The sequence below is a fragment of the Lissotriton vulgaris genome, chromosome 5 (genome assembly GCF_964263255.1).
Source record: "Lissotriton vulgaris chromosome 5, aLisVul1.2, whole genome shotgun sequence".
In the NCBI taxonomy this organism is placed as follows: domain Eukaryota; kingdom Metazoa; phylum Chordata; class Amphibia; order Caudata; family Salamandridae; genus Lissotriton; species Lissotriton vulgaris.
Window position 1 is genome coordinate 375,073,878 of NC_141693.1, and position 26,086 is coordinate 375,099,963.

General features: G+C 47.5%; 1 protein-coding gene across 9 annotated transcripts in view; it reads right to left on the bottom strand.

The window, feature by feature from the left end:
• KCNAB2 (potassium voltage-gated channel subfamily A regulatory beta subunit 2) overlaps positions 1-26,086 on the bottom strand; it is a 1,185,210-nt gene that overhangs the window by 154,018 nt on the left and 1,005,106 nt on the right. For all 9 annotated transcript variants that reach the window (XM_086921729.1, XM_086921727.1, XM_086921726.1 and 6 more), the window contains 3 exons: positions 8,095-8,139; positions 7,964-8,007; positions 1,911-1,997 (listed from right to left, as the gene is read on the bottom strand). In XM_086921729.1, coding sequence (XP_086777855.1) covers positions 1,911-1,997; positions 7,964-8,007; positions 8,095-8,139 — 176 coding nt within the window. The remainder of the gene's footprint in view (positions 1-1,910; positions 1,998-7,963; positions 8,008-8,094; positions 8,140-26,086) is intronic.

Genomic DNA, 26,086 nt, shown 5'->3' on the forward strand with positions numbered 1-26,086 from the left:
AAGTCTTTTAGTTAAGACATTATATTTTGTAGAGGAAACTGGGTTTATACGAAAAAAACTTTATTTTATTCAGATAGTGTGGATGAGGGTTCCAGGAGCTCCCCATCAGTGAATGCCTTCTGATCGTCCTCTGGTACAATTGATTCCCTTTCAGTAGGAGCTTTTGCTGTGCTATAAAAGACATTTCTTCCCCCCTTTCATTACAGGAATTACAAGGAAGGTGTGATCTGATAAGTATATCAATAAAATTACAGGCTGATTATTGTGATGCTGAAACAAAAATGTTGCTGATTTTTGTTGCATGTGTCTCAACTGTGTACAAAGTTTTCATATGTGCAAGTCTTTTAGTTAAGACATTATATTTTGTAGAGGAAACTGGGTTTATACGAAAAAAACTTTATTTTATTCAAAATTTTAAATCAGACATGCATAAAAAGATGCAACATTCATATATGCCATTAAAATGAGAAATTCTGCTTGGTAAACATGTGTAACCTTTAATTCAGCAACCAACATCACAAAAGGGCTTTAAATCAGGGTAGCCTTTATATTCTCAGTTATTCATGATAAGCAAAGCAACGTTTTAATCAGTCTGTTCACTTTGCCTGTAAATATATAATAATAGCTAAAACATATTAACCAATTGTCCCTTTCTCTTTATGGCCAAAAGTCCATTGAGAATGATCAGTTGAAACTAAGTGCCTGAGTCAAAAATTGTGAGGATGTAAGTTACACTTACCTGCCAGCAAGAAGAAAAAGAAAGCAATGGGCCTGATGTACTATTTCCGTTAGCAAACCAAATTTGTGCAAATGAACAGCAGCTGGTTTGCGAACAGGAATGAACTCTGCCATGCAACTCACTAAACGGTAACAAAGTAAATTTCCATTTGAGGAGGGTTGCAGGGAACTTGTCTCATGAATATTAATTAGGCAGGCTGCCATTTACAACCCCGTGCCATTGGGTATGAATGCAGGGATGGTGGGTGAGAGCAGCCCACCATCGTTGCATTCGTACAGCCAAATAGGAAACATTGTTTTAAAGCAGTTTTTGTACCATAAAGGCCTAGGCGCTGCTTTAAAAAAATACACAGTCTCATTTGGGAAGATATCAGGTGAAGCATGCAGTTGTTCTTTGGTCACAGACAATATTTTAATTTTAAACCGAGAGAGCTTCCCCTTTCTGAATCAGTTACCACCTCCTTTGAGGGGATTAGTAACTTTGCAATGGTGTGTAACCGCAACTGCAGTCCTCAAGACTGATGAACACAACTGCAATTAGTAAGGGGGCAGCCCACTGCACGCCCCTTCTGACTGCAATTCGGAATGTGGAGCAAAATAGTTTTAGTACACTACACTTTGCAAACTGCAGGATTTGCGAATGCAAACGTGTTTATTACATTGGGGGCACAGTGTGTTCCCACATTTTCAGCATGCAAACTCCCATGGCTTGCCGCCATGGGGACACTTACAAGTGTACAGAAAAATGTACATGTGCTTGCATGGAAATATACAATCTGCATATATTTCCGGGAATACTCGGACAAGAATCTGTTATATCTGAAAAATTGTTAAATCTATGTAAATCGTAGAAGTGTGCAATGCATAGATTGTTGCAGTTCTTTTTACTCAGGACCAGGGAGGTTCCAATAGTTCAATGGCACTAAAACTTGGCACAATGCTATTTAGTACAAAAACAGAACTGTATTATTTGATTGGCTTTGCACACTTGCTTACCTTTACCTGTGTCTCCTGCCACAGCCTTGTCTTCCTTAGGGCAAAAATTTACGCTTAGATTGCCAACAAAATTCACTGATGCATGATCTATGGTGGCACCAAGCATTTACTTTCCAAGGTTCCTCAAAAAAAAAAACCCTTATAGATGAGCTTGTGAAACTAGAAAGGGTGCCTACCTTCCATTGGAGTGTTTGGGTCTGGTCTGTTTGCAAACACTACATCCACATATTCCAACTGTAACCGTTCTAGAGACGCTTTTAGACCTAGAAAACGAAAAGAATGCGTTTGTTATCCCACAAAATGTGTAATTGCAAGCATTTCTGCTAACAAGTCCTGATTCACCTATAGGAAACCGGGGAACTCTGTATTTCTTTTTGTTGATAGTCACCTATAGGAAACAACATCGATTTGGTGGAAGGTACCTTGAAGATACGGTACCGTTTGTTAATGTTATTATATTTGAATATTGCACTACCCTGTATTAATGTTAAAGGAAGCTGGCAGCTGGGCAAGTGCACAAATTAGACCAAGTGCACAAAGATTAGGAGCCAATTCTCGCCATCCTATTTAAACAGCATGCAGTGGAAAAGCAAGTCCCTAAAAGGCCTATTCTGCGAAGAGGGATACACATTTAAGCTGCTTTTATGAAGCATCCTGAAGGGGTTTTCTTTAACTTACTTAAAAGATTCAGACAGTGGAAACTAATTCAAACGTCAACATAATAGACATGGATCGAAGGATAAGGAGGGGCTCTAAAAACAGAAAATATGCATATCCACTTCTCCTGCAGGGGATTTCTCCTTTCGATCCAGACAGGGCTCTCATTGGATGCCAAAAACAGTCGACCATGCAAGGCTATGCAAGTGACTCTTTAACTAGCAATGGCATCACTAAATCCCATACAATGCTCCATTTCATCTCTACCAGAAAGGCCCAAAGACACACACCTCCTGAAAAAAAACAGAATTGTAGGACAGCAGACTTTTATTTGTGAAAACCTCCAGTTACTTAGCTTTCGACCTTTAATATTTGTTCCACGTGCACATGTTAAACTGTGGGCACACATGTGGACATTGGGAAAGGGACTGGTTGTCTGGCTCAGCCTGGAATGTGTGCATAGGTAGCACAGTGGACCGAGATGAAATCAATTCTGGCCTAATACGCTCTTATAATTTAATTGGGATTCTGAAGAAGAAATACATTATTTCTTCTAGGTCGAAATGTAAATCTGGGGTATTTAACCTGTTTACCAGTTTTGAATGTCACAACGTAAGAAAGTAATTGATGTCCTATGAATTTCGGGATCACAAACTCTTTTTATTTACTTCTAACAAGGGGATATTTTCTGGAGCCCGTCTCAATTAAATGTATGCTTTAAGCTACTATGTGGGATACAATAATTACTCTGATGGCCAGCTGCGGATCAAAGTTTCACATTTTCCCATCAAACAAAAAGATCATCTCGAGAGATTAGCCTTCTGTTGTCAGGGTAAGACAGACAGACCTATAGATCAGTAACAGACATGTTCATTGAATCTTGGAGAGGATAAACTAGATCTAAGTGAGCACAGCTTATCTCAGAGAAAGAGACATGTCTCAGTATTACTTCAAGTCACCATCTTGGTTCTTCCCAGAATGCAGTGGAGCGAGAATGGATAGCTAAGGGCTGATGCCTGGAAATATCAGTTAGCTGAGAAGGGGTACTGGAAATGTACCCCTGTCTTTAGGGGTACACTGGTGCAGGGTCACCCTTTTGTCCACTGGTTAAAAAACCAACAAAGTAGAGATCGGCACTGGAGTAGGGAATAAATAACAAGTTTATTAATCACTGACCACGTCCACACAGTACTCTCAAGTGCTGGAGGAGGTAGCGCATTGAAGTCACAGAACACAGTCCTTATATGCAGCTTTTTCTGCACTGGTAAGCATGTGGATACCAATAGAAGGAATAGGCCTACACAGATAAGTTGTTACCGACAAACATGGACAGATGGGAGATCACTTAGTCAGCAAAGAGGGAGGGGGGAACAGAACTGTTTACAACAGCAGAGTTGAGTCTGAGACCTGGCAGCTACAAACTGTTAGCATGCACATTGCTTTTAGCTGAGTCATGAAGTCAAATAAAATAGACAGCACAGGCAGGGAAAAAGACGAGCAGCAGAGGATGGAAGGAAACCTAAATGGATACCTCAGCCAAAATGGCTGCAGCTTATGCCAAGTAAAATATTACATGTTTACCACAGGTAATGTGGATTGTCCCAGTTGGGTAGTGACCCTCTCTTTTTAGAACTCACCAACTCACCTTTTATACCTCTGCACAATGAAAACAGTTGAGAATCTACAGCACAATAGAAAAAGGGCTGGTCCACATTGCAGATCAACCCATGTCTAGAATGTAGAACAACACCTTTGTATTTGCACTTTTGGAGGTTTTTGGACTTTGTCTGCATAACTAGTGGCAATAGTTCTGGGCATTATCTCAGGGATAGTAAAAGGTGGAATTGCTGGGGACAACTCTATGCTTTGACTATCCAAGCACCCAGAGATCTTCACCCACTTGCAGACTACCTGTGTCCAGCAGAAGCTGCAATAGCCTCTCGAAGGTCACCCACAAACAGGACCAGTCCACAAAGAAAGTGGAAATGCTGGGGACTCTCTTTGTGGACTAGAAACAATTTTTTCCTAAAATGTGCATAGGCAGAGGACTGATTATATGGCAAATGCAGCAAATCCATAATCATGCAAAAACGCCCCTGACATAGAAACACGTAATTCCAGTGGTCCTGTATATATGGGATATAGGCAACAGTAGCTACTGCAAGGCAACCCCATCACGAAGAAATACATGTGTATCTTACAGGCTAGGAAACAGTCTGCAAAAATGTTTGTAAAAGGGTAGATATTTGAGATGATGAAAGTAAACAGAGCCAGCAATAGCAACTACTTTGGTGAAGTAAATACCTCATTTTGAATTGTTAATTCTGATTCATTTGAGACAAATCTGAACTAAATTTGACAAGCAGAAAGACATTAAGTCACCAACCTAAGTTCTTTTCAGTGTAGATTGGTCAAAAGAAATAAACATTTTGGTGCTCTAACAGTAGTGTTTCCGATTTTAATTCCCACTGGAAATGTTTGCTCTCTGCCACAGTAAAAACTGCTTAATGGAATTAATTACAGCAAACATAGCATGAAGATAGAACTTTAATCGTAGGCCCTTTTGTGGTTGCGTAATCCCATTCAGACTTTTTCACGTTTTTGCATTTCAAATAAACAACCATGCACATACACTCATCCTTCTCTCTAAGGCACTAGTCCAAACTACCACTGGCCTGGCACTAAACCCATTGCCGTACAAAGGCAGTGATCTAACAGTAACTCACTCCATGTGAGCTCTCTACAAGTACCGAATTAACATGCAACTGATCTTATACCGGCCTTACCAACGACCTAGAGGCATTGACCTGATGTGTAGTCTTGCACAAACCCAGCGCCACAAATATGGGACTGACACCACTGCAGCTCAATTGACCATTAAGAATTAACGGTGAGATATGAAAAAAACACTTACATTCGCCAGTTATGGTTATCAACACACACAATAGATGCCATTACTTGCACTGGCTTTCGTGTTATCTTGATAGCTTTTCTTTCTATGTTGTTGTCAAAATGGTAATTTGAACGTGGCGGTTGGCGCAAGCTATGGCATGTGTGTGGGCCATGGCAACCATCACTGGTGAGTGTCCACAGCTGTACATGTTTGATCCATTGCCACAACTAATTTTTTAACTGTTGATAATTTCAGTGCACTACACTTTTTAATGATGTACATAAATAATTTCTAACACCCACTGTGCAAAGCCTTTGGCTGTGCGCAACTGAAGTTGGGCGCAGGTCCTGGACTGTAGAGGGCCCTGCACTCCACCTACTCTTGGTGACTATCCCTGCTGGGCCAAATCATATCTCTCTTCCCATGCTGTCTGCATTTTTCCACCCGTTTTGAAAGTCTTAAGTCACATGAGACCAGTGACATTTCTGAAAATGGCAGTCAAATCCACTATCTCAAAAGGCCACTCATGAGCGCGCACTTTTTATTCGACTAGCGAGTTGTGCACGGTTTTAGTCATTTTGTTTAATTTTCATTTATTGTTCTTTGGATATTTTGTGCTTTGCCAACATATTAGCCAAAACAGCCATCCATACATTTCATAAATACATAGACACTTACATAAATAAATGCATAAAATGCCATAAAAAGGTATCAACCTTCAACAGACAATATTACACCAGAGTGCGAACCCTTTTCGAGCCCTCATTTTCCCAACCAAGGAACCCAAATTTGATCAAATGTTTTTATATTACCAGACCTAGCCGCGAACATCTTCTCTCTTTCCCTATCCTTGTTAATTTTCTTCCACCAATCCGCAAAGATATGGTACAATCTTCGACCTTCATCTCTGCAGTCAGTGACCAAGCCGCCAACATAACAATATATACCAACTTCTCAAATGTTGCTGGTGTGCCTGGCTTTAGGCTTACACCCACAAGAGCCAGTACGGGGTTTTGTGGTATTTGGATTGTCAACTGATTCTCTAAAAAACAATTCTTTTTAGGTTTTAGATGTGAGCAACATTTTCAATGGTAGCCACAAAAGTTAATTTCACTTCTTTTTTCACTGTCTCCCGACCACCTTTTTTTCCCCCACGGGCGGATCTTCATTTAACTTAGCATGCCGAAGTTTAGCTGCCTGAGCAAGTGTATTACCAAATCTTGTGCAAATTCATTCACATGGTCAAACGTTGCAGGCAAAGCAAAAGATTTCTATTCAGCGGAAAGTGTATCTGAACCTTGACTACGCTGTGGCAACAGCGACTCTGTTACACATAAGTAAGAAGCGACTCAAACAGCTGGACTCACCAAAGAACACAACAAATTTCCATTGCAACATTTTGACTCCCACCTTCGTGAGGTAGTACGGGGCAGTTTGCTCGGTGACTATAGAGATGACACTGCTAGATTTCTAAACATCATCATGAGGGAAGATTCCATTTGGTAAATTGGATCAAAGCAGTCCTGAGACTTGCAGTAAATCAGTGATATTGTCAGTGTTGTTCAGTCCTTGTAAATGCAGTGAATTTGAACAGTACATCCAGATGTTTTCTCTGGAGTCCAGCAGTTCAGTCTTTACAATATGTTCTATGGGGAAAATCTTCGAATGTAATGGTCTGTGAAGTTAATATAAATACCACATCCGTATCTTTCCATAAGTGTAGACTAGAGGTATTTTTAAATGAGGGCCCTCATAATGAGTTAGGGTTTTTCATCCGGAGCAGATACTCTAGGTAACATACACCAAGTCACAGTTCGAACTGTGCTCCTACCAAAAATATTGGGCCCAGAAACACTGTAAAAGTTGCTGCAGGCAGCAGCACTGCATGGTTCACTCCCACTCTTGCAGCTGTCTAGGAGAAGCAGACAATGTCCCCACGAACAAGCACAAGATTACCATTCATCTATGTGTCACCCTCCCAGACCCCCATAACGGCACTCCCACTGACGCTCCCGCCTGCTCAAAGCACGTTGAATGGGTCAGTGTTTTTTTCCACTGAAAATAGGAAAAAACTGCCCAGTAAATCACCTGTTAACTCTGGCTTCAAGCAGTTTTTTTTGCTTAGTTTGGTGTAAAATAAATATAATAATCGGACTTTGGTTCTGAGATACCAGCTGGTAAAGTAGATTTCAGCCCTGTAGTATTCCCGCACCAAGTTCTGGACAACTCATACTGAATCCATCAGCGGGAAACTAGACAGGTAATCAAAGTGAATAAGTTCTAATCAAACTGCAATATACTTTGTAGACATTATATTCAGTGCTACGTAATGTGCTGATTTAAAAAAATAATAATAATTATATCATTAAACACTTAGAAATGGGACATTTCCGAATTCCTTCAATGGCGAAGCGCCCAAAAAATAAAAGTGATAAAGGAAATACACATTTGGCACCAATAAACGTTATTTGTATAAATGCTGGCTTTAATTCACCACTTAATTAGGATATGGGCACAAACCATGATGAAGCAATTACATACATAAACGTATACAGCTCAACAAAAGTTACATTTATACAATAACTTGCACACAGAACGAGTATATAATCAACTTCTAAGTGCTAGACATCGAAATCAATGTGGAAATAATGGTGAAAAAATGCTTAGCGGACTTCTTACCTTCAATTATGTGTTTTCTGGAAAGACCACGCTCAGTTTCGGCTCTAGAATTCAGCAAAAAAACAAGTTACAACATATACAATGTAATACAATTATGCTTTAAAGAAAAAATGTGTATTTGTTTTACATACTTTCCTCCCCAGAAGATTTTTGTAGTGATGACTAGACTTGACCGCCTAAAAAAACATAGAAAAAGTATATTATCAACTATATCCTGTGATTTAACCAAGGTTTGTCAGAAGAAGTAAGGAAGAATCAACCCATAGTTGAACTGCAATAATACACAAGCTATTTTGCACTTAATATACCTCTTTTAGAAAACTGTTTCTTTGCCCTATACTCAGCAGAGGATCTTTAAATACTCATCAGGAGGATTTGTAATTTTTACAGCATCTGGAGTCTCCTCTGATATACTTTGCAGTTCTGACTTTGATCTCTCAGACAAAGGAAGAAATATGCATTGTGATCCGTGTTTTTGACTCTGATGCAGGGTCCCCTCCACTGCTTGATATAGATTTGGTTGACATTAAGGGATTTCTATCGGCAATGTGAAATTTGGGTATGATCAACTCTGTAGGGCCATTTGTAGTAATTTATTATTATAAGGAGGGCAAATGTTTTAGCTTAAATGTGATATTTTGTTATGCTTTTATTGAAGTGTAAAATCTCTGTATGTGATTTTATTGTGTTTTCATGCTCAATATTGACCGAATAAAGATGATAATATATGAGTCTGTACTGTTTTTCCGCATAGTAACGGGATAGTGAGCAATTTAAGGGTTTTCCTCTTTTTGCACTGTGACAGCACTTTGTCATATCAAATGGTCACTAATCCATTTCCTGTGTAACATCTCACTTGTGATAAAATGAGGCCCCACGAACATAATGAAACGTCTGCTTAGTACCTTTTTCTTTATATATTGAATTTAACGCATTTTATATAGCCCTAACATGCCACCTTGCAAGCATTTTAGAGCATCAGCGTTAATAGAGATAGTCTGGACAGCATATTAGAAAATGACTTCTAAATGGGAGACTTTATAGGTGATTACAGTTAGGTCACTTTCATGGGAGTGCATTAACCCTGTGAACATTTAAGGCATCCCTGATGAAAATGCAGGTCTTTGTTAAATTGAGGATACTTTAGCGAATGGATTAAGGTTGAACCAAGGTCATTCTGGAGGTATATATCGATAGATCTTGAGCATTACTATGGCGAAATGACAATTGCGCTGAGTTGCAGATCAGTGTGAAGATGTGGAGGCTAAGCCAAGAGTATATCATATTAATAAACGTTATTAGGTTTTTATGGAGACCAAATATTTTAAGTCTGCCCTTGACGTGGGTTTGAGCGTAGATAACAGTGACTGGAACTGAGACTTTGGGGCACACACATATGCCCGACTTGAAGACTCGAACTGTGGTCTCTGGGTTACGTTCTCCCAGTGAAGCAACAGATTTCAAACTAGGGTTAGACATGCTGATGGGCCAGGAACGGGATGGCATGCTGACCAAGGAGACATCCCAATGGGAAAATTCACTCCTCAAGAGAGTCTCTTTGGTTCAGGGCTTGACTGGATTGGGCGGTCTTGGGGTTTCAAGATAAAGAGAGGGGTTCGGGGGCGTGGCTAAGATGGCGGGCTAGGCGGACGTGGTTTGCCTCGGCTCCCCGGCCCGAATCTCAAGATCGCCCTTTTCCTAACAGTAGTGGCCCCCATCTCGGGTGATTACTGCCCGGCTGTACAGAGAGGCGACCGCGGCCGGCGTGAGTGACCCCCGGCTGGCGGGGAACGTCGATTGAAGGAGAGGCGGCTCCAGCTCGGAGCGAGCGGCGGCCGCCATTACCGGAGGCCCCAGAAGCAACGCGTGCGGACGCCGGCGGAGGGCAGCCCCGAGACCAGTGGAAGCAGTGGAGAGTGTGTGGAGCGGCTGGCCCGGTGGGGACCGGAGGTGAGGAGAGACACTCGGAGCGGCGGGCCGCGGCGGCAGGTTGGCTCCCGGTGGGCGGGCCGTTTCCTGCAGGTCCCCGGCCACGGGCCTAGCCGGCCCTGCAGCAGCTTGGTTGGCCGGGCGCCGGAGTAAAGAAGAGAGGTGAGGCCGGCCGGCCCCTCGCGGAGGTGGCCGGGGAGGAGCGGACAGTTGAGGGGACCCAGCGGCGGCACGGAGCACCGGCGGCGGCCGAGAGAGGCGATCGGCCAGCCGATTACCCTGGCCGGCAAGGACACTAACTGGGGCCCCGGCTTCGGGCCTAGTCGACCTGGTGGGGCGGAGAGGCAGAGGATACCCAGCGAGACGCGGCGGCGGCAAAGCGGACCCTGGACAGGAGAGGGTGACTCCCCGCAGCACACAGGGCCCTTCCACGGAGCCTGACCCTCGCCGGCACGGGAGGTGAGACTGCGCGCTCCCGGAGGGGGACACAGGGAACAATCCGTGGCGGCAGGCCTGATAGCTGGCCCGGGGGCAGGACAGGAGCCTCGCGGCTGGCGTGGGGACTGCCCGTTGCTCAGGGGGCCCAAACAACCACGGCAGGATACAACACGGAGCGCCAGGGGCATCAACTGGGGCCTGCGCGCCCGGCTTAGTGGGAGCAAGCAAAGCGGTGTGCTGGGACTGGACCTAATGGAGCCGGCGGGGCGGATTGACCCCCCGAAGGTGCTGCAGAAGGGGGACCCCTGCCCGCTCACACTGTGACCCAGGGAGTGCTGGAATCTTAGTGGGCCCTAACCGGAGCGGATGCCGGGATCTTCACCTCGGGGGACAGGGAGCTCGAGTCCCCGGCGGGAGGAGCGGTGATTACTTGTTGGGACTGGCCTGGACGTGGCACACTCACTCACAGACGGAGGGAGTGCATCAGGCGGACGAGGCTTAGTGTGGAGGTGCAGGCCGGGTAAGGCAGTAGGTGACTGCGACGGGTGTGGGCTGTCCCGGCGGCTGCCTGGTGACCGGAGTGGGCTTCCCCTGAGCCTGTGTGTGTGTGACGCCGACTGGGCCCTGGTGGCGGCATGGCCAACGCGAGTCGCAGGACCAATCGTACAATTCCAGATATGCTCCACAAGCCGACCACTAAAGGGGGAAAGACTCAGACGCCCCCCTCCACTCTGGCTGATACGGGGTCGCAACCTCTGGCAGAGCATGACGCCCCCATCACCCGCACTTTTCTGGAGTCCCTCTTCAACACTCTCAGGGAGGACTTCCAGGCTCTTAAACAGGACATCGCAGGCGAACAGCGAGAACTGCGGCGGGATTTAGATGGACTGGGGGAAAGAGTGGCAGCGGTGGAGGAGACTAGCCACGCACGCAGCAAGGAGCTCGCACACCTGCAGCAAGAGGTCCTCCGCCTCCAAGAACAGCAAGTCGGCTTACAGGCACACGCGGAAGATTTAGAAAACCGCTCCCGGAGGAATAATATAAGGGTCAGGAATGTCCCACACAATGCTGAGGGGAATAGCGTCACTGGATATCTGCAGGACCTCTTCCTGGAAGTTCTCGGAGAAGCGGTGGACTTCCCTATTCGCATTGACCGGGCCCACAGGGTGGGCCTGCCAAGACGGGCCCCGGCCCCTCCGCCTGACATCTTGGCTTACCTCCTGGACTTCCCGTTGAAGGAGAGCATCCTCCAGGAGGCCCGACGGAAGCAACCTCTGCAATTCGAGGGGTACAGGTGGCGCTATACCAGGACCTATCGGCTATCACGTTGCAGAAGAGGCGCGCATTTAAAGTGGTGACAGCCTTTCTACGTGAAAAGGAGGTGCCGTACAACTGGGGGCACCCGTTTAGGATCATCTTTAAATGGCAGGGGAAGCTGCACCAACTTTGCTCCCTTAGGGACACCTGCGCCCTCTTGGGCATCGACCTGCCAGACCCCTCGGACACGGAGGAGGGGTCGCCCCACGGCTCCCAAAATGGGGCCGCACATCGAGATCGGGCTGACTGGCAGAGAGTGCGCCGAAAGCGCAATCGTGGGTCGCGGTTGAGGCCAGACCCCGCGACTATTGCCCAGGAACAAGCAGCGGCGGTCCAGGAAGTGGTGAGGGACACCGCCATTCCGCCTTGAGCAGTAAGCTGGGGGTTGTGCATTACACATCGCCTTGATGGGAGGAGGGTCGGGGGGCCAGGGTGGCGCCGCCACTGCCACGTCCCTGCGGAGACATTCTACGGACTGGTATGATCACCGGGACAATGGTTGCTTTTCATTGGTTTCAAGTTTGGATTCTGTTGGGGGAGGGGGGGGGTGGGGGAGGAGGGGGTTCCAGGCGGGTTGGGCGGAGTGGGACATGACAGTTGGGATTAGGGCGGGTTTGACTTTTGGAGGGTTGGGAGGGGGGGGGAATGGGGGGGGGGGGTACCTTCTTGTCCGTCCAATCTGAAGGCTTCCTACCGCCTTTACCTCTTGAGCTTCGGATGCACACTGCGCGAGCAATAGCACGCTCTCCACACTTAGTGGTATGCCTCCACTGACTATCCTTTCCCTGAATGTCAGGGGTCTTAATAGCCCCAACAAGCGGAGGGCAATCCTCTCTCTATTAGAGCACTCAAAGGCGGACATCTGCCTCCTTCAGGAGACACACTTGCTATCCAAGGACCATCACAGGCTTAGATCCCGCGCCTTCCCGGTCCAACACTTCTCCTCCGCGTCCAAGAAAGTAGCTGGGGTGGCCATACTGGTTGCACGATCCTTCAGGGGGCGAGTGCTGCAGAGGGAGGCAGAGGTTAAAGGCAGACTGCTACTCCTTAGCTTTCAGGTGGCAGGCCAGACACTACTCATAGGGTCCATATATGCCCCTAATGAAGGGCAGGAAAGATTTCTACACTCAGCGCTTGAAACCGCCACAGCCAACACACACCAACACCTGCTACTGGGGGGAGACCTGAATCTAGTATTTCACAATATCACCGATCGCTCCAACCAGAGGGTGGGACAGGTAGGGGCGTTATCAGCAGAGGGACATGCGCACCTTGCGGATCTGGGGCTTACAGATCTGTGGAGACACTTGCACCCACATGACACGGCATATACATACTACTCAGCGGCCCATAAATCCTACGCGCGGCTAGACTACCTGCTTTGCTCTGCGCAGCTGGCGTCCTGCGTGCGCGCGGTAGAGATACATCCAGCCTCACTATCCGACCATTCGCCGATATCAGCGTCCTTCTTGGTCCCCGACGCACCCGCCCCGCAGCGCCACTGGCGCCTACGCGATGGACTGCTGCGGAGCCCTACCACAGTGGAAAAGATCAAAGCAGCAATTAGTCAATTCCTCGCACATAATGCCAATGGTGATACCTCCAAAGCTACACAGTGGGCTACATTAAAAGCAGTCCTTAGGGGCGAGTTTATTTCTCTGGCGGTGGCCAACAATAGGGAGCGCGCGCAGAAAAGGGCTGAGCTCACACAGCGCGTAAGGGAACTCGAGCAGCTACACCAACGCACCGGGGCGGCTAGGGCGTGGCGCCAGCTGTACGTAGAACGGAAGATGCTTGCGGCGCTCGACCAAGATGTTGCGGAATTCGCGGCTATACGGCTGAAGCATGCCTACTATACCGGAGGGGACCGGTGCGGGAGGCTGTTGGCATGTAAGCTGCGAGAACAACGGCAGCAGAGGCATGTCCACGCCATCCGGAACGCCCAGGGTGAGTTGCTAACCGAGGACGCTGCCATGGCAGCGTCGTTTGGGTCCTTCTACACTGCACTGTACGATGCAGACGGGCTAGGTGCGGAAGACAGCGGTGAGTACTTAGACGGGGCACGTCTCCCGTCATTGACTGAAGCACAGTCCCAGTTCCTCGACAGACCCATTGGTCTGGAGGAGGTCATCTCCGCGATTTCCCGTCTCAAACTGGGGAAATCCCCTGGCCCCGATGGCTTCGCGGCGGCCTTTTACAAGACTTTCTGCCAACAGGTGGCCCCCCTGCTGAGGGACCTCTTCAACACCTTTGACCAGGCCGGGGCTATCCACCCAGATCTTCTGGAGGCGGCGATATCGGTGATTTATAAGGCCGGTAAAGACCCCACTCAGTGCGGATCCTATAGACCGATTTCGCTACTGAATATCAACCTAAAGCTTTACACAGGTATTCTCGCGAGCCGTCTGGCGCCATACATGCAACAACTTGTCGAACCTGACCAAGCGGGCTTTATCCCTCAGCGGCAGACGAGTGACAACACCAGACGCGTCCTCCATCTTATTGAGGCGGGCTCCTGCACGATGCCGGGGTCCATGCTCCTGGCGATAGATGCTGAAAAAGCATTCGACAGGGTGCACTGGCCCTACCTTGAACAGGCGCTCCGGAGATTCGGCCTCGGAGAGACTACCCGAAATATGATATTTAATTGCTACCGTCAGCCCACCGCGACGGTACGGGTTAACGGCCACATCTCCCCGCGCTTCCCGAGAGGTAGGGGGACCAGGCAGGGATGCCCGCTCTCCCCTCTCCTGTTTGCGCTCTATATGGAGCCGCTGGCGCAGAGAGTTAGACATAACCAGCGCATCAAAGGCATCCCTTTCGGGGGAGATACGCACAAGATCAGCCTGTATGCGGATGATGTTCTGCTCTCCCTGATGGACCCTATGCAGTTGCTGCGAGCGCTTTTTGTGGACTTACACTCCGTTGCACAGGCCTCGGGCTTTAAAATCAACGTTGGGAAATCGGTGGCCCTGAACGTGTCCCTGCCCCCTGACGTATTCGCAGATGCCGAGTTCGCTCTGCAGTGGTCTGCCTCCACAGTCCCCTATTTAGGGGTTCTACTGGCGCCGACGGTGCGGGGAACAACGGAGGCCAATTACACCAGGTTGAGCGCACAAATTACTGAGACGTTGAGGAAATGGAACCGCCTCACGCTCTCCTGGCTTGGACGCATTGCAGCGGTCAAGATGACCCTTCTGCCACAAATTTTTCACATCTTCCAGACCCTGCCTCTACGCCCCCCGACGGGCTGGCTCCATTAGACGCAAGCGGACCCGACACGCTTTATCTGGGACGGACGTCGCCCCCGCTTCAAGCTGCGGATAGCGACTCTCCCATCTGCACATGGTGGTGTGGGTGTACCGGATCTCACACTGTACTTTTAGGCGGCTCAGATGCGCACTCTGGTCGAGTGGTACCAGCTGGAATCCAGCAAACACTGGCTCTTTCAGGACCAAGCGGTGGCCGGCCGACCGCTCCAGGGTGTACCCTTTCTGCTGCGATGCCATAGGCCCCCCCAACCTCTACGCCTCCTACATCACGAGCACTGTGATGAGGGTCTGGGATCAAGTGGCGGTCCGGAGTAAACTCACTTCGTTTCCGTCTCCGCTACCCATATTCGGGAACCCCGACTTCACCCCGGGCCTTGACACACAGCGCTATAAAGCATGGAGGTCTACTCCCTATAAAGAGGTGGGACACATGTTCAATTTGGAAGGTATCCTCTCTTTTCAAAAAGTGAAAGAGGATCCAGGAGGCGGACAGGCTCCAGTATTTACAGGTGCGGCACTGGGTTCTTCAGCCTTCAATTCGGCCAGGAGCGCAGCGATTCCTTACCCCCTATGAGAAATGGCTCCTCACGCGCAAGTCAGAGAAGAAGCTGCTTTCCGACCTGTACCAACACTTGCTTCTCCCTCATATTTACACATACCATCCGGGGAAAGCCAGGTGGGAGGAGGACCTAGGGAGGCACCTGCAGCGGAAGGAGTGGGAGGGGATTTACCACAGGGCCAGACACTCGGCCTATCACATAGGCCTTACCGAAACCCTGACTAAGGTGGCCATGTACTGGTACCATACACCGGCGTGTCTCCACCACTGGGACCCCAAGAACAGCGATCCGTGTTGGAGGGGCTGTGGGGAGCGGGGCACACTCATACACCTACTCTGGGACTGCGCGAAGCTGAAGCAGTACTGGGACACCATTTTAGATCTGGTGGATGCACACCTGGACACCTAACTCCCTAGGTTCCCGGCCTATGTCCTCCTTGGTCTGCCGAACGCACTAATGTACCCCTTGAAATCTATGCGGGGGAGGTTGATAGCCATAGCGCTGGGCGCCGCAGTACAGAACATTGTAGCACGATGGAGAGACCCCCTATCCATCTGGGTTGGCTACACAGACTTTGGACAGTTTTGGGAATGGAGAAGTTGTCCCTGACAGCGGCTGGTCGGGGCGAGGAGTTCGCAGAGATGTGGAGGCCATTCTTGTCGTTACTCACCGGGGAATTCAGGGAGCTGAGCTGTCCCCGATACCTGAGACTATTGCATCTAGCGGACACCCCGCTACCAGAGCGCAAGAAGGGACCTGGCCGGCGCATAGCTCAGACAGAACATATTTAAGAACTATCCTTTGCAGATGACGGGGCTGGTTGGGGCCTGAGTGGATCACTAGACGGACAAGAAGGGGGTGGGGCAGGGGATGGGGGGGGGTAGTTTGGATGGGTTGGGGGGGTAGTTTGGGGGGCGGGATGGGATTGAATTGGAGGCTCAGCTACTTTCAGCTTCCGACACGTTGCACTACTTTTTGACGCGGCCGGCCCTTCTGGGTTGTAGGCAGCTTGCTGTGTTTAATACTCCTGATTGTATGCAGTGCCCATTATGTCTTTCATCTAAGCATTATAATGGAGTCGCCGGTGCGCCTTTGAGCACAGGTTGGTAAATAGTTTGCTGTGAATAAACAGATTTAATACTAAAGAGAGGGGTTCTTTTGAATGTCCCATCCAGGTCAAGTCAAGTCAAGTCATACCATTTATATAGCGCACTACATACCCAGAGGGTTTCAAGGCGCTTAGGAAGGGGAGGTGGATTATTTGTCAAATATCCACGTTTTAAGCTGCTTTCTGAACGCAAGGTGATTCTGGGTGAGGCGAAGGTAAGCGGGGAGTGAGTTCCATGTTTTGGCAGCCAGGTATGAGAAGGATCTGCCTCCCATGGTGGTCTTGTTGATGCGAGGTACAGTGGCGAAGGCTTGGCTGGAAGAGCGAAGTTGGCGGGAGGGGGAGTAGAAGGAAAGTCGAGAGTTGAGGCAATCTGGTCCGATGTCGTAGAGTGATTTGTGTGCGTGGGTAAGCAGTCGGAAAGTGATCCTCTTATTGACGGGTAGCCAGTGGAGGTCTTTAAGGTGACCAGAGATGTGTTCGTTGCGTGGGATGTCTAATATGAGCCTGGCTGAGGCGTTTTGGATTCGTTGTAGTTTCTTCTGGAGTTTAGCGGTGGTACCTGCGTAGAGGGTGTTTCCGTAGTCCAGTCGGCTCGTGACTAGAGCGTGTATGGCAGACAACGTATCCACCACATTCTGACATAGTATCTAACTAAGGCAACTAGTTCCCCCCCAAAGTGAAATTTTCCAGTGGCTTAAGGTTGTGTCATCAGTAGTATGCGTCACTGAAGACCTTTAAAGTGCATTTTAAAAAGGTTTAAAACTGAATAAGGAGCAGTGTATATCAATACGATCTAATACACCACAATTTAAGTCCAGCAATTAAGACCAGTAACATGGTTTGAGTCTTTTAATCCCAGAAGATTTGAAAAGATTGAATAGCATAATCAACTCATTGGGATAACCAATCTTACTGTGAAAGTACTCGGTCTGCATCCCTTGAAGCTCTTTCAAACTTCAGAGAAAACATTCCTTGTAGTACTAAACCAAAAAAGGAGACATTTATGCAAATCAGAAGAACAATGGGCCTAGGTCTATAATGAAAACTGGAAGGAGAATAATTGAAATCTGACCTAATACAGGAGAAAAAGGATGGCTTGCCATAGAACATCAGATCTGTGGTGCATTAGCAGCTAGTTTAATGGTCCCTATAAATAGACTATCAATGTAAACATAAGCTTGGGCATTCAACAGTGCTTCTGGTATGGTGGCAGAGCATATGAGTGTGCGAATAATAAATGCCAAGTGATAGGTTCATGGAGAACTGCTCGTGGCAAGTAACGTTCCCCATTCTTTGTGTGCTACTACCTGTTAATGTTAGGACAGCAGATTTTTTACACTGAGCCAATATTAGACTAGATTTCATCTACATTAAGTACTTTACATGATAGGCATGATAAAATGTATGGTTTGGTTTCAACACCAAATTGCAAGAGATACACAATATACATACAATCTGTAATGGCATGCATACAATATAAAAGAAAACTTTGCAACGCTGCCTGTAGTGATATATGGTTGAGAAACAGCATTCCACTAAACCTTGTGATTTCAAACTACGAAGTGCTTTTGTGATCTCAGTCTGCAACAAATGCGGGTTTAAAGACCTTACGTCAACATCTGTTTTTCTTTTGAGAGAAAATACCAAGGTGCAAATGATTTGATCTTCTGGTGAAAACATAAATCAAACACTCCCTAATCAACAAATGAGAACTGCTCAGTTCCATTTACACTCCTGGAAGTTTGATGAAACAAACAGCCCTTAGTCTGCAAAAAGTCATTTGAAAGTTTACATCCAGAGAAATATCACAGCTTCTGCATGAACAAACTCACCCATATTCATCATTGCTTCAGAGTCAGACTGTACAACAGGTTCTCTCTACTGAAGATCTTTTCTCTACTGAAGACATGTGATCTAGCTGTAAACTATGGGACCAGATTCACAATGGCCTTCAATTACAAGTTAGAAAGCTTCAGACACAGCATTATTCCTGTATACAAAGCAATTGTGGAACTTAATTGGTTTAATTCATAAGAGGTTTACCAAAAAGAGTTTCATGCTTTAGAATAACTATTTAATTAAATGGGATGCAATGTATACATTTGTTTGACTATCTATTGCACAGAAATGTGTTTGTTGGCCGAACGGCTAGGGCGAACAACCTCGAATCTGGGGAACCGGGTTAAAGTCTCGGCAATGATGCTGAACATAATGTGATTCTGGGCAAATCACTTAATCTCCCCGTGCCTAACAAAAAATTAATGTGTCCTCATGTAACGCAACTGGTGCTATGTAAAGCGATGAGATACCAGATAAAGTTTGTGCTACATAAACCTCAGTTAAAACAAGCATTTACAATGCAATGGTTTTGCCTTTGTTAAAGTTAGAGCTATTGGCATTGCTCTTGACATTTTTTTTATTTATGTTTTTTTTTAACATAAATAAATGGCATTGTCATTTACAATAGCAGGGCACAGGGAAGGGGGGAGAGGAGAGACGAAGGAGAGCTGCGGGCTCAGGGAAGGGGGGGCGAGGAGAGACGAAGGAGAGCTGCGGGCTCTTGTTGTAATGCTTGCATAGATGAGTTGGTGGATGCATGCATGGGTGCATGCATGGATGGGTGTATGGATGGGTGTATGGATAGATGGATGGGTGGATGGATAGATGCATATATACAGCCAATCCCTCAACAATTTATGCAATCCACCAACCCATCCAACCACCAACCCATCCATGCATCCACCCATACATCCATGCATCATGCATACATCCATCCATCATGCATCCATCCACCCACTGTGTCCCACTCCGACCCCTCTAAATATAACTCATTTTTTAGGTCTCGCCCTGGAATTCGCATCCGAAGGATGCGTCCAGGGCGGAGACTTATAGTCGGCTGACACGGGGGAATGAGGGACACAAAACTGTGACGAGCGTGGATTGAGCTGCGTGCACGCGCGTCAACATTCACGCATGCGCACATCACAGCCACACGCATACACAGCACTCACGCATGCGCACATACACACGCATACACAGACACACCCCCGTCACCTACACGCATACACAGAGACCCCTCCACACACACCAGCCCCTCTCCTCCCGGCTCCACACACACGCACACGCATTTACACTTACACAGACACGCAGGCACCCAGACAGGCAACCCCCCCCCGTCACACACACGCATACACACAGACTCCAAGACACAGGCACACACACATGCACGCTCACACACATACACAGCCCGCCGCCGCACGGGCGCGCGCGCACACACATGCCCCCCCCCCCAACAAGGCAAAGCCCCACTCACCGGCTTCCTCGGCTCGGGCCGGCAGCAGGACTCTTCCTTCCTTCTTCGGCACCGGGGCGCAGGGTAGGCTCCTGCCTGCTCCGGTGCTCAAAGCAATCGCGGCTCTTCCGTGGGAGGCGGGGTAGGCTCCCGCCCTCCTACTTCCTGTTTCCGGTTGTCCCGCCCGGCCTGCCTGACTTCCTGGTACAGGCCGGCGGCGGACTGCAGCACGCGCCATGCTTGTTCCAAGGAGAGGCCGGCGGCTTGAGCAGGGGGATGGGCTGTTTGCGTGGTATAGGAAGGTGAGAGCCCAGCAGGAGGACGACAACTTGGAGTTTGTTCTCATTTCATTATATTTAATTACACCCCACACTTACCACGTACTGGCGCCCCTTGCACTCACATGCCACCTCTACACTCGCACATTAAGCGCGCATAGCCTCCCCCCTCCCAAGTTGAGGACACCCACGCTCACTTTAGTGCCTGGATGTAGGTTTTTCGGCGGGGATACGGAGGGTGGGTGAGGGTTTTCAGTGGGTTTATGTGTTGCAATAGCAGTCTGTTACGGTGTGCCTAACCCCCTGTAATAATGTCACATTATTGAATGTGAGAACATCAGATATCTCATTTACTTGTTCTTGTAAGCAGGAAATTAAACACTGTGCCATCCTGAAATGTAAGTTCCTCGATTGTGAGTATTTGGTGCTTTTTGATGTTTATCACCATGGCAGTGCTTGTTGTATTCACATGCAGCTTGTTACAACTCGCTTGCTGACGAAACGCTGCAGAGAAGGCAATCGGTCTAACTTCCATTTAAGAACCTGGTGGTAAAGGGCGGTCATGTGGGATAGCAGACTAACAGCAGCGAATGGCCTTGTCGATCCTTCTCGATCCCGGGTCCAAGAAATTCACGGAGCACAAGTTCTCGGTCTCGTGAGTGGATTGATAGACGGATAATGAATGCCATCTGTGTGAGCTGCTACATTCAGGCGGGGTGCGATAATCATGTGGGGGGTGCCTGTGTTCGCGCCCCCGCCCCCACACTCCTCTTCTGCCCCCACTCTCCAGGACGCAGCCCCCAGGCCGCCAGACTTGTGTAAAAGCAGAAAGTCTGTCCAAGTCACAAGTGCGTAGCGCACGTGGCAGCCATTTACTGACACTGCCAGCAGGATAGTTCGGTGGGTTCGTGTGCCTGCCGCACAAGGTTTGCCTCGCCAGAGGAAGCTTTCATCCTCCCCAGGTTGATACATTCCGAGCTGCTGTGCCGTGTAATATTAACCCTGCCGTAACCACAGATCATCAGACACAACCCACCCGTGAAATTGCTCAGTGGGTTGAGGCACTGCTGCATGTCTGCAGTAAAAAAAAGTGGTTCCCTTGTTTGGCACCGCGGATAGCCGGTAGTAATCTGTATTCATGGTACAGTACGGCATTTGGCATTAATTTAATGCCATGATAAATTGCAACTCTTCATTGCAGAGCTGATTACCACAAGTGTGAATGAGCACTGATTTTAAATGACAGCTGCTGTTGTACTGAGGTTTACATATTTTGTATGTTTATTATTCGTTAAGTTGCAGTCTACACACAACATTGTTATTGCCTCTAGAGATGGTGAGTGTACTGATTTATAGTCTAGCCTGGATCATAAGGGTCAGGTATACAGGATCTAATGTACTCGACCAAAGTGCTTGCCATCCCTGCCCCATGGAAAATAAACCCTTCCACCTGATAAAAACCCAACATGGTTTGTCCCATATACATTATAGCATACAAGGCTCTTTAAAAAAAAATATATATATATATTATATACACCTTTACAAAAAACAATTACAATATAATGCAGTTTTACCTTTTATGGGTTTTGTTTTCTAGACTGTTGAATTTTTACTGCGCACAAGCTGTGGCAGTCGGGACCTATATGAAATAACTTCTGATGAATGCACACAAATATGTATGAATTCTTAAGTTTTATAAAACGTTATGTTACCACTGTCAGTTCTTCCGTAGAGTCCAGTGCAGTCAGTCAGTGGTATCATTTCAGGATTAGCTTTTTTGCAAGTGTCAGTTTTTCATACACAGTAACTTTCCTCAAAATCGAGGCAGGTGTTACACTCGATTTGTTGTGTGTCGAAAGCCTCAGATACGTATAAATTGACATTCTAGCCAATCCAGCAAGTACATTTCCTGATTTTCCTCTATTGTTTATTTCAGCATTCATTTGCACCCCACCCACTCCCCAGTGTGTGCAGAGTGACAGTGCGTGCAGAGTGACAGTGAGTGCAGAGTGACAGTGAGTGCAGAGTGACAGTGAGTGCAGAGTGCGTGCGGAGTGACAGTGAGTGCAGAGTGACAGTGAGTGCAGAGTGACAGTGAGTGCAGAGTGCGTGCAGAGTGACAGTGAGTGCAGAGTGACAGTGAGTGCAGAGTGACAGTGAGTGCAGAGTGACAGTGAGTGCAGAGTGACAGTGAGTGCAGAGTGACAGTAAATGCAGAGTGCGTGCAGAGTGACAGTGCGTGCAGAGTGACAGTGCGTGCAGAGTGACAGTGCGTGCAGAGTGACAGTAAGTGCAGAGTGCGTGCAGAGTGACAGTGAGTGCAGAGTGCGTGCAGAGTGACAGTGAGTGCAGAGTGACAGTGAGTGCAGAGTGACAGTGAGTGCAGAGTGACAGTGAGTGCAGAGTGACAGTGAGTGCAGAGTGACAGTGAGTGCAGAGTGCGTGCAGAGTGACAGTAAATGCAGAGTGCGTGCAGAGTGACAGTAAATGCAGAGTGCGTGCAGAGTGACAGTGCGTGCAGAGTGACAGTGCGTGCCGAGTGACAGTAAGTGCAGAGTGCGTGCAGAGTGACAGTGAGTGCAGAGTGCGTGCAGAGTGACAGTGAGTGCAGAGTGACAGTGAGTGCAGAGTGACAGTGAGTGCAGAGTGACAGTGAGTGCAGAGTGCGTGCGGAGTGACAGTGAGTGCAGAGTGACAGTGAGTGCAGAGTGACAGTGAGTGCAGAGTGACAGTGAGTGCAGAGTGACAGTGAGTGCAGAGTGACAGTGAGTGCAGAGTGACAGTGAGTACAGTCACTCAGCACCACCACATGATCACTCAGAACCACCACAGCACCACTCAACACCACCACAGCACCACTCAACACCACCACAGCATCACTCAGCATCACTCAGCACCACCACAGCACCACCACAGCACCACTCAGCACCACCACAGCATCACTGAGCATCACCACAGCCCCATTCAGCACCACCACAGCATCACTCAGCACCACCACAGCACAAATATGTTCTCTCAATGTTTCAAGCTTTATTACAAATGTCACAAAAAGATGTTAATATTTCACTTCTGTTCTTGGATTTCGTTACAATAAAATACACTGAACATAATCTTCACAAAAGTTATTTACAAAAGTTTAAGCTATTGCCATTATAAATTACAATCACTTTTATTCAGTATTAAAAAAAAATAAAAGCCATTGTTATTTGTAATATCAATACATCTAAGTCACGTAAATACAAATGTTGCATTACAAATGCTATAGGTGTCACATTTGCGAAAGTTATAACTATTGGCATTGTAAATGACAAAGCTATTAATTTAGCTATTTTCAAAACCAACACATAAATGAACATTTGGTGAATTACCATTAAAATATTTGACTTTTTTACTAAGATATTATTGTACTCTTTTATGCAAACAACATTTAGATACTGCATAAATAACTTTAATAAAACATATTTTATATGTAGCTTTTTATGTAAAAAAAAACTATAGCACAAAGCAAAAAACAATTGCCATTTACAATGCTAATAGCTCAAACTTAAATAATGCGAGACCTATTGCATTGCAAATGCTTGTTCTGTATAAAGAGATGGCTGTATTCACTAGTATATGCAGTAGTGTGTGGTGGACTTAGTTTGAGTGTTTGTTTCCTGCACACTCACACACTTCCCCTGCACATTCACACACTGCTCACCCTGCAAACTCACACAATGTGCACCCTGCACACTCACACACTGCAGTCACTGTCACTCTGCAGTCACTGTCACTCTGCAGTCACTGTCACTCTGCAGTTACTGTCACTCTGCAGTCACTCTGCAGTCACTGTCACTCTGCAGTCACTCTGCAGTCACTGTCACTCTGCAGTCAGTCTGCACTCACTGTCACTCTGCAGTCAGTCTGCACTCACTGTCACTCTGCAGTCAGTCTGCACTCACTGTCACTCTGCACTCACTCTGCACTCACTGTCACTCTGCACTCACTCTGCACTCACTGTCACTCTGCACTCTCACTCTCGCACTCACTCTGCACTCACTGTCACTCTGCACTCACTGTCACTCTGCACTCACTGTCACTCTGCACTCTCACTCTCGCACTCACTCTGCACTCACTGTCGCTCTCGCACTCACTCTGCACTAACTGTCGCTCTCGCACTCACAGGCACTCGCACTCACTCTGCACTCACTCTGCACTCACTGTCATTGCACTCACTCACTCTTGCACACACTGTCACTCTTGCATTCACTCTGCACACACTGTCGCTCTCGCACTCACTGTCGCTCTCGCACTCACTGTCACTCTGCACTCACTGTCACTCTGCACTCACTGTCACTCTGCACTCACTGTCACTCTGCACTCACTGTCACTCTGCACTCACTGTCACTCTGCACTCACTGTCCCAAACACGTTGCTCGGGGCATTTGTTGACAAAGCAAAGCAGTTCCATTAAGTGTCAAACAGGTATGGAGCAGGTTTGCTTTCCCATGTATGTCTGTATTTGAGGTGAGTTGCATGAAAAAGATGCATCACCTTATCAAAGAGGAACTCCAATAGCCCCCAGCACCTCCCTTTGCCAGGAGGATGTGAACTCCTACACAGAAGCAGGGCAGAGTCCTCCATGCTGGGCCCTTGGCCCAGGATAGAAGGAGACGCATTCTATGGAGAATGACAATGTGCTAAATGGGGACCCTGCCCCAGACCTGACAAACAACACCTACATCTGACCTCGGGAATTTGTCCTCGGGCCCCAGAGAATAAATCCGACCCTGTCTGAAGCCTTAGGCCGGTCAGCAGGTCGAAAGCAGCAGGGTAGTCATCCCATGCGGATGTCAACAGTGGAAGTGCGCAGTTTTTCTGTCGACCTAAACTTCTACCGCGTGTCCCCTCCACTCCAAAATCTAGGGGGGGAGGGGATAAATCCCTTACGCTTCCTGTTTCCATCAACGAAGATAGTCAGAGCAGTCACAACAAACACACATGGACATCGCTAGTCAAAACCTAAAAAGGGAGAGGTCGGGGGGGGGGGGGGGGATAACAACACGGAGGGAAAGCAATACAAAAGGCGGGTCGGAAGAGAAGGAACACGGAGGATGGAAACACAAACACCAAGGAGACGGGAGGTATGGAGTGGAAGAAGCAACACTGGGGTGGGGCAGCAACACAGGAACCACGGGTAGGGGAATCAACACTGAGGGTGCAGGTGGGGTTAAGTAACATGGAGACTACATGGGAAGGAAGACAGAGGGCGTGGGTTGGTCAAAACAGATGAGAGTGCACAATGTGGAACTGGAGGAAGAACCACACTCACACGTTTTGTGGGCAGAATAATAAGTACGAGAATGTAGAAGAGAAGGACACGGGCAGAGAAACAGCAACACACGTGTGGCACACGAGGGAAACTTTTAGAAAAGGCATGCACTCTAGTCGAGTCCTTAAATAAAAATCAAAAGTAACGCCCTAAAAGGGAGCATTGGAAGGACACAAGTAATGCGTCTTTGCTCCAGGGGAGGGAGAAACACAGGAAGTTTAAGTGAAGTCCGTATGCACTCACAAATGTGGATCTTGCAAATGAGTGACAATGAAGGCAACTAATGGTAAGCAATGTGGTCCTATCAAAGACCATTGTACACTTACAAAATGTCTTGCAAGAGACAGCACATGCCTTGTCTCAGATGAGACCTAAAAATAAGAGAATGAGTTGTGAAGTGCGCTGAGATAGACTGCATTAGCTGCCATCTCTCATGCACACAGTTGTGGCATTAACTAGAATTCAAAGTGCTTTACAGTTTAATGGTGTTATTCATTCATGTTAGCATCCATTTAAGCTCGTTGGGCTGGATTTGAAGAGACACATTTTGAATCAGTTTAGATCCATTCATTCCCTTTCTGGGAGATATGAGGCCTGTGTCAGCGTCAGACGTAT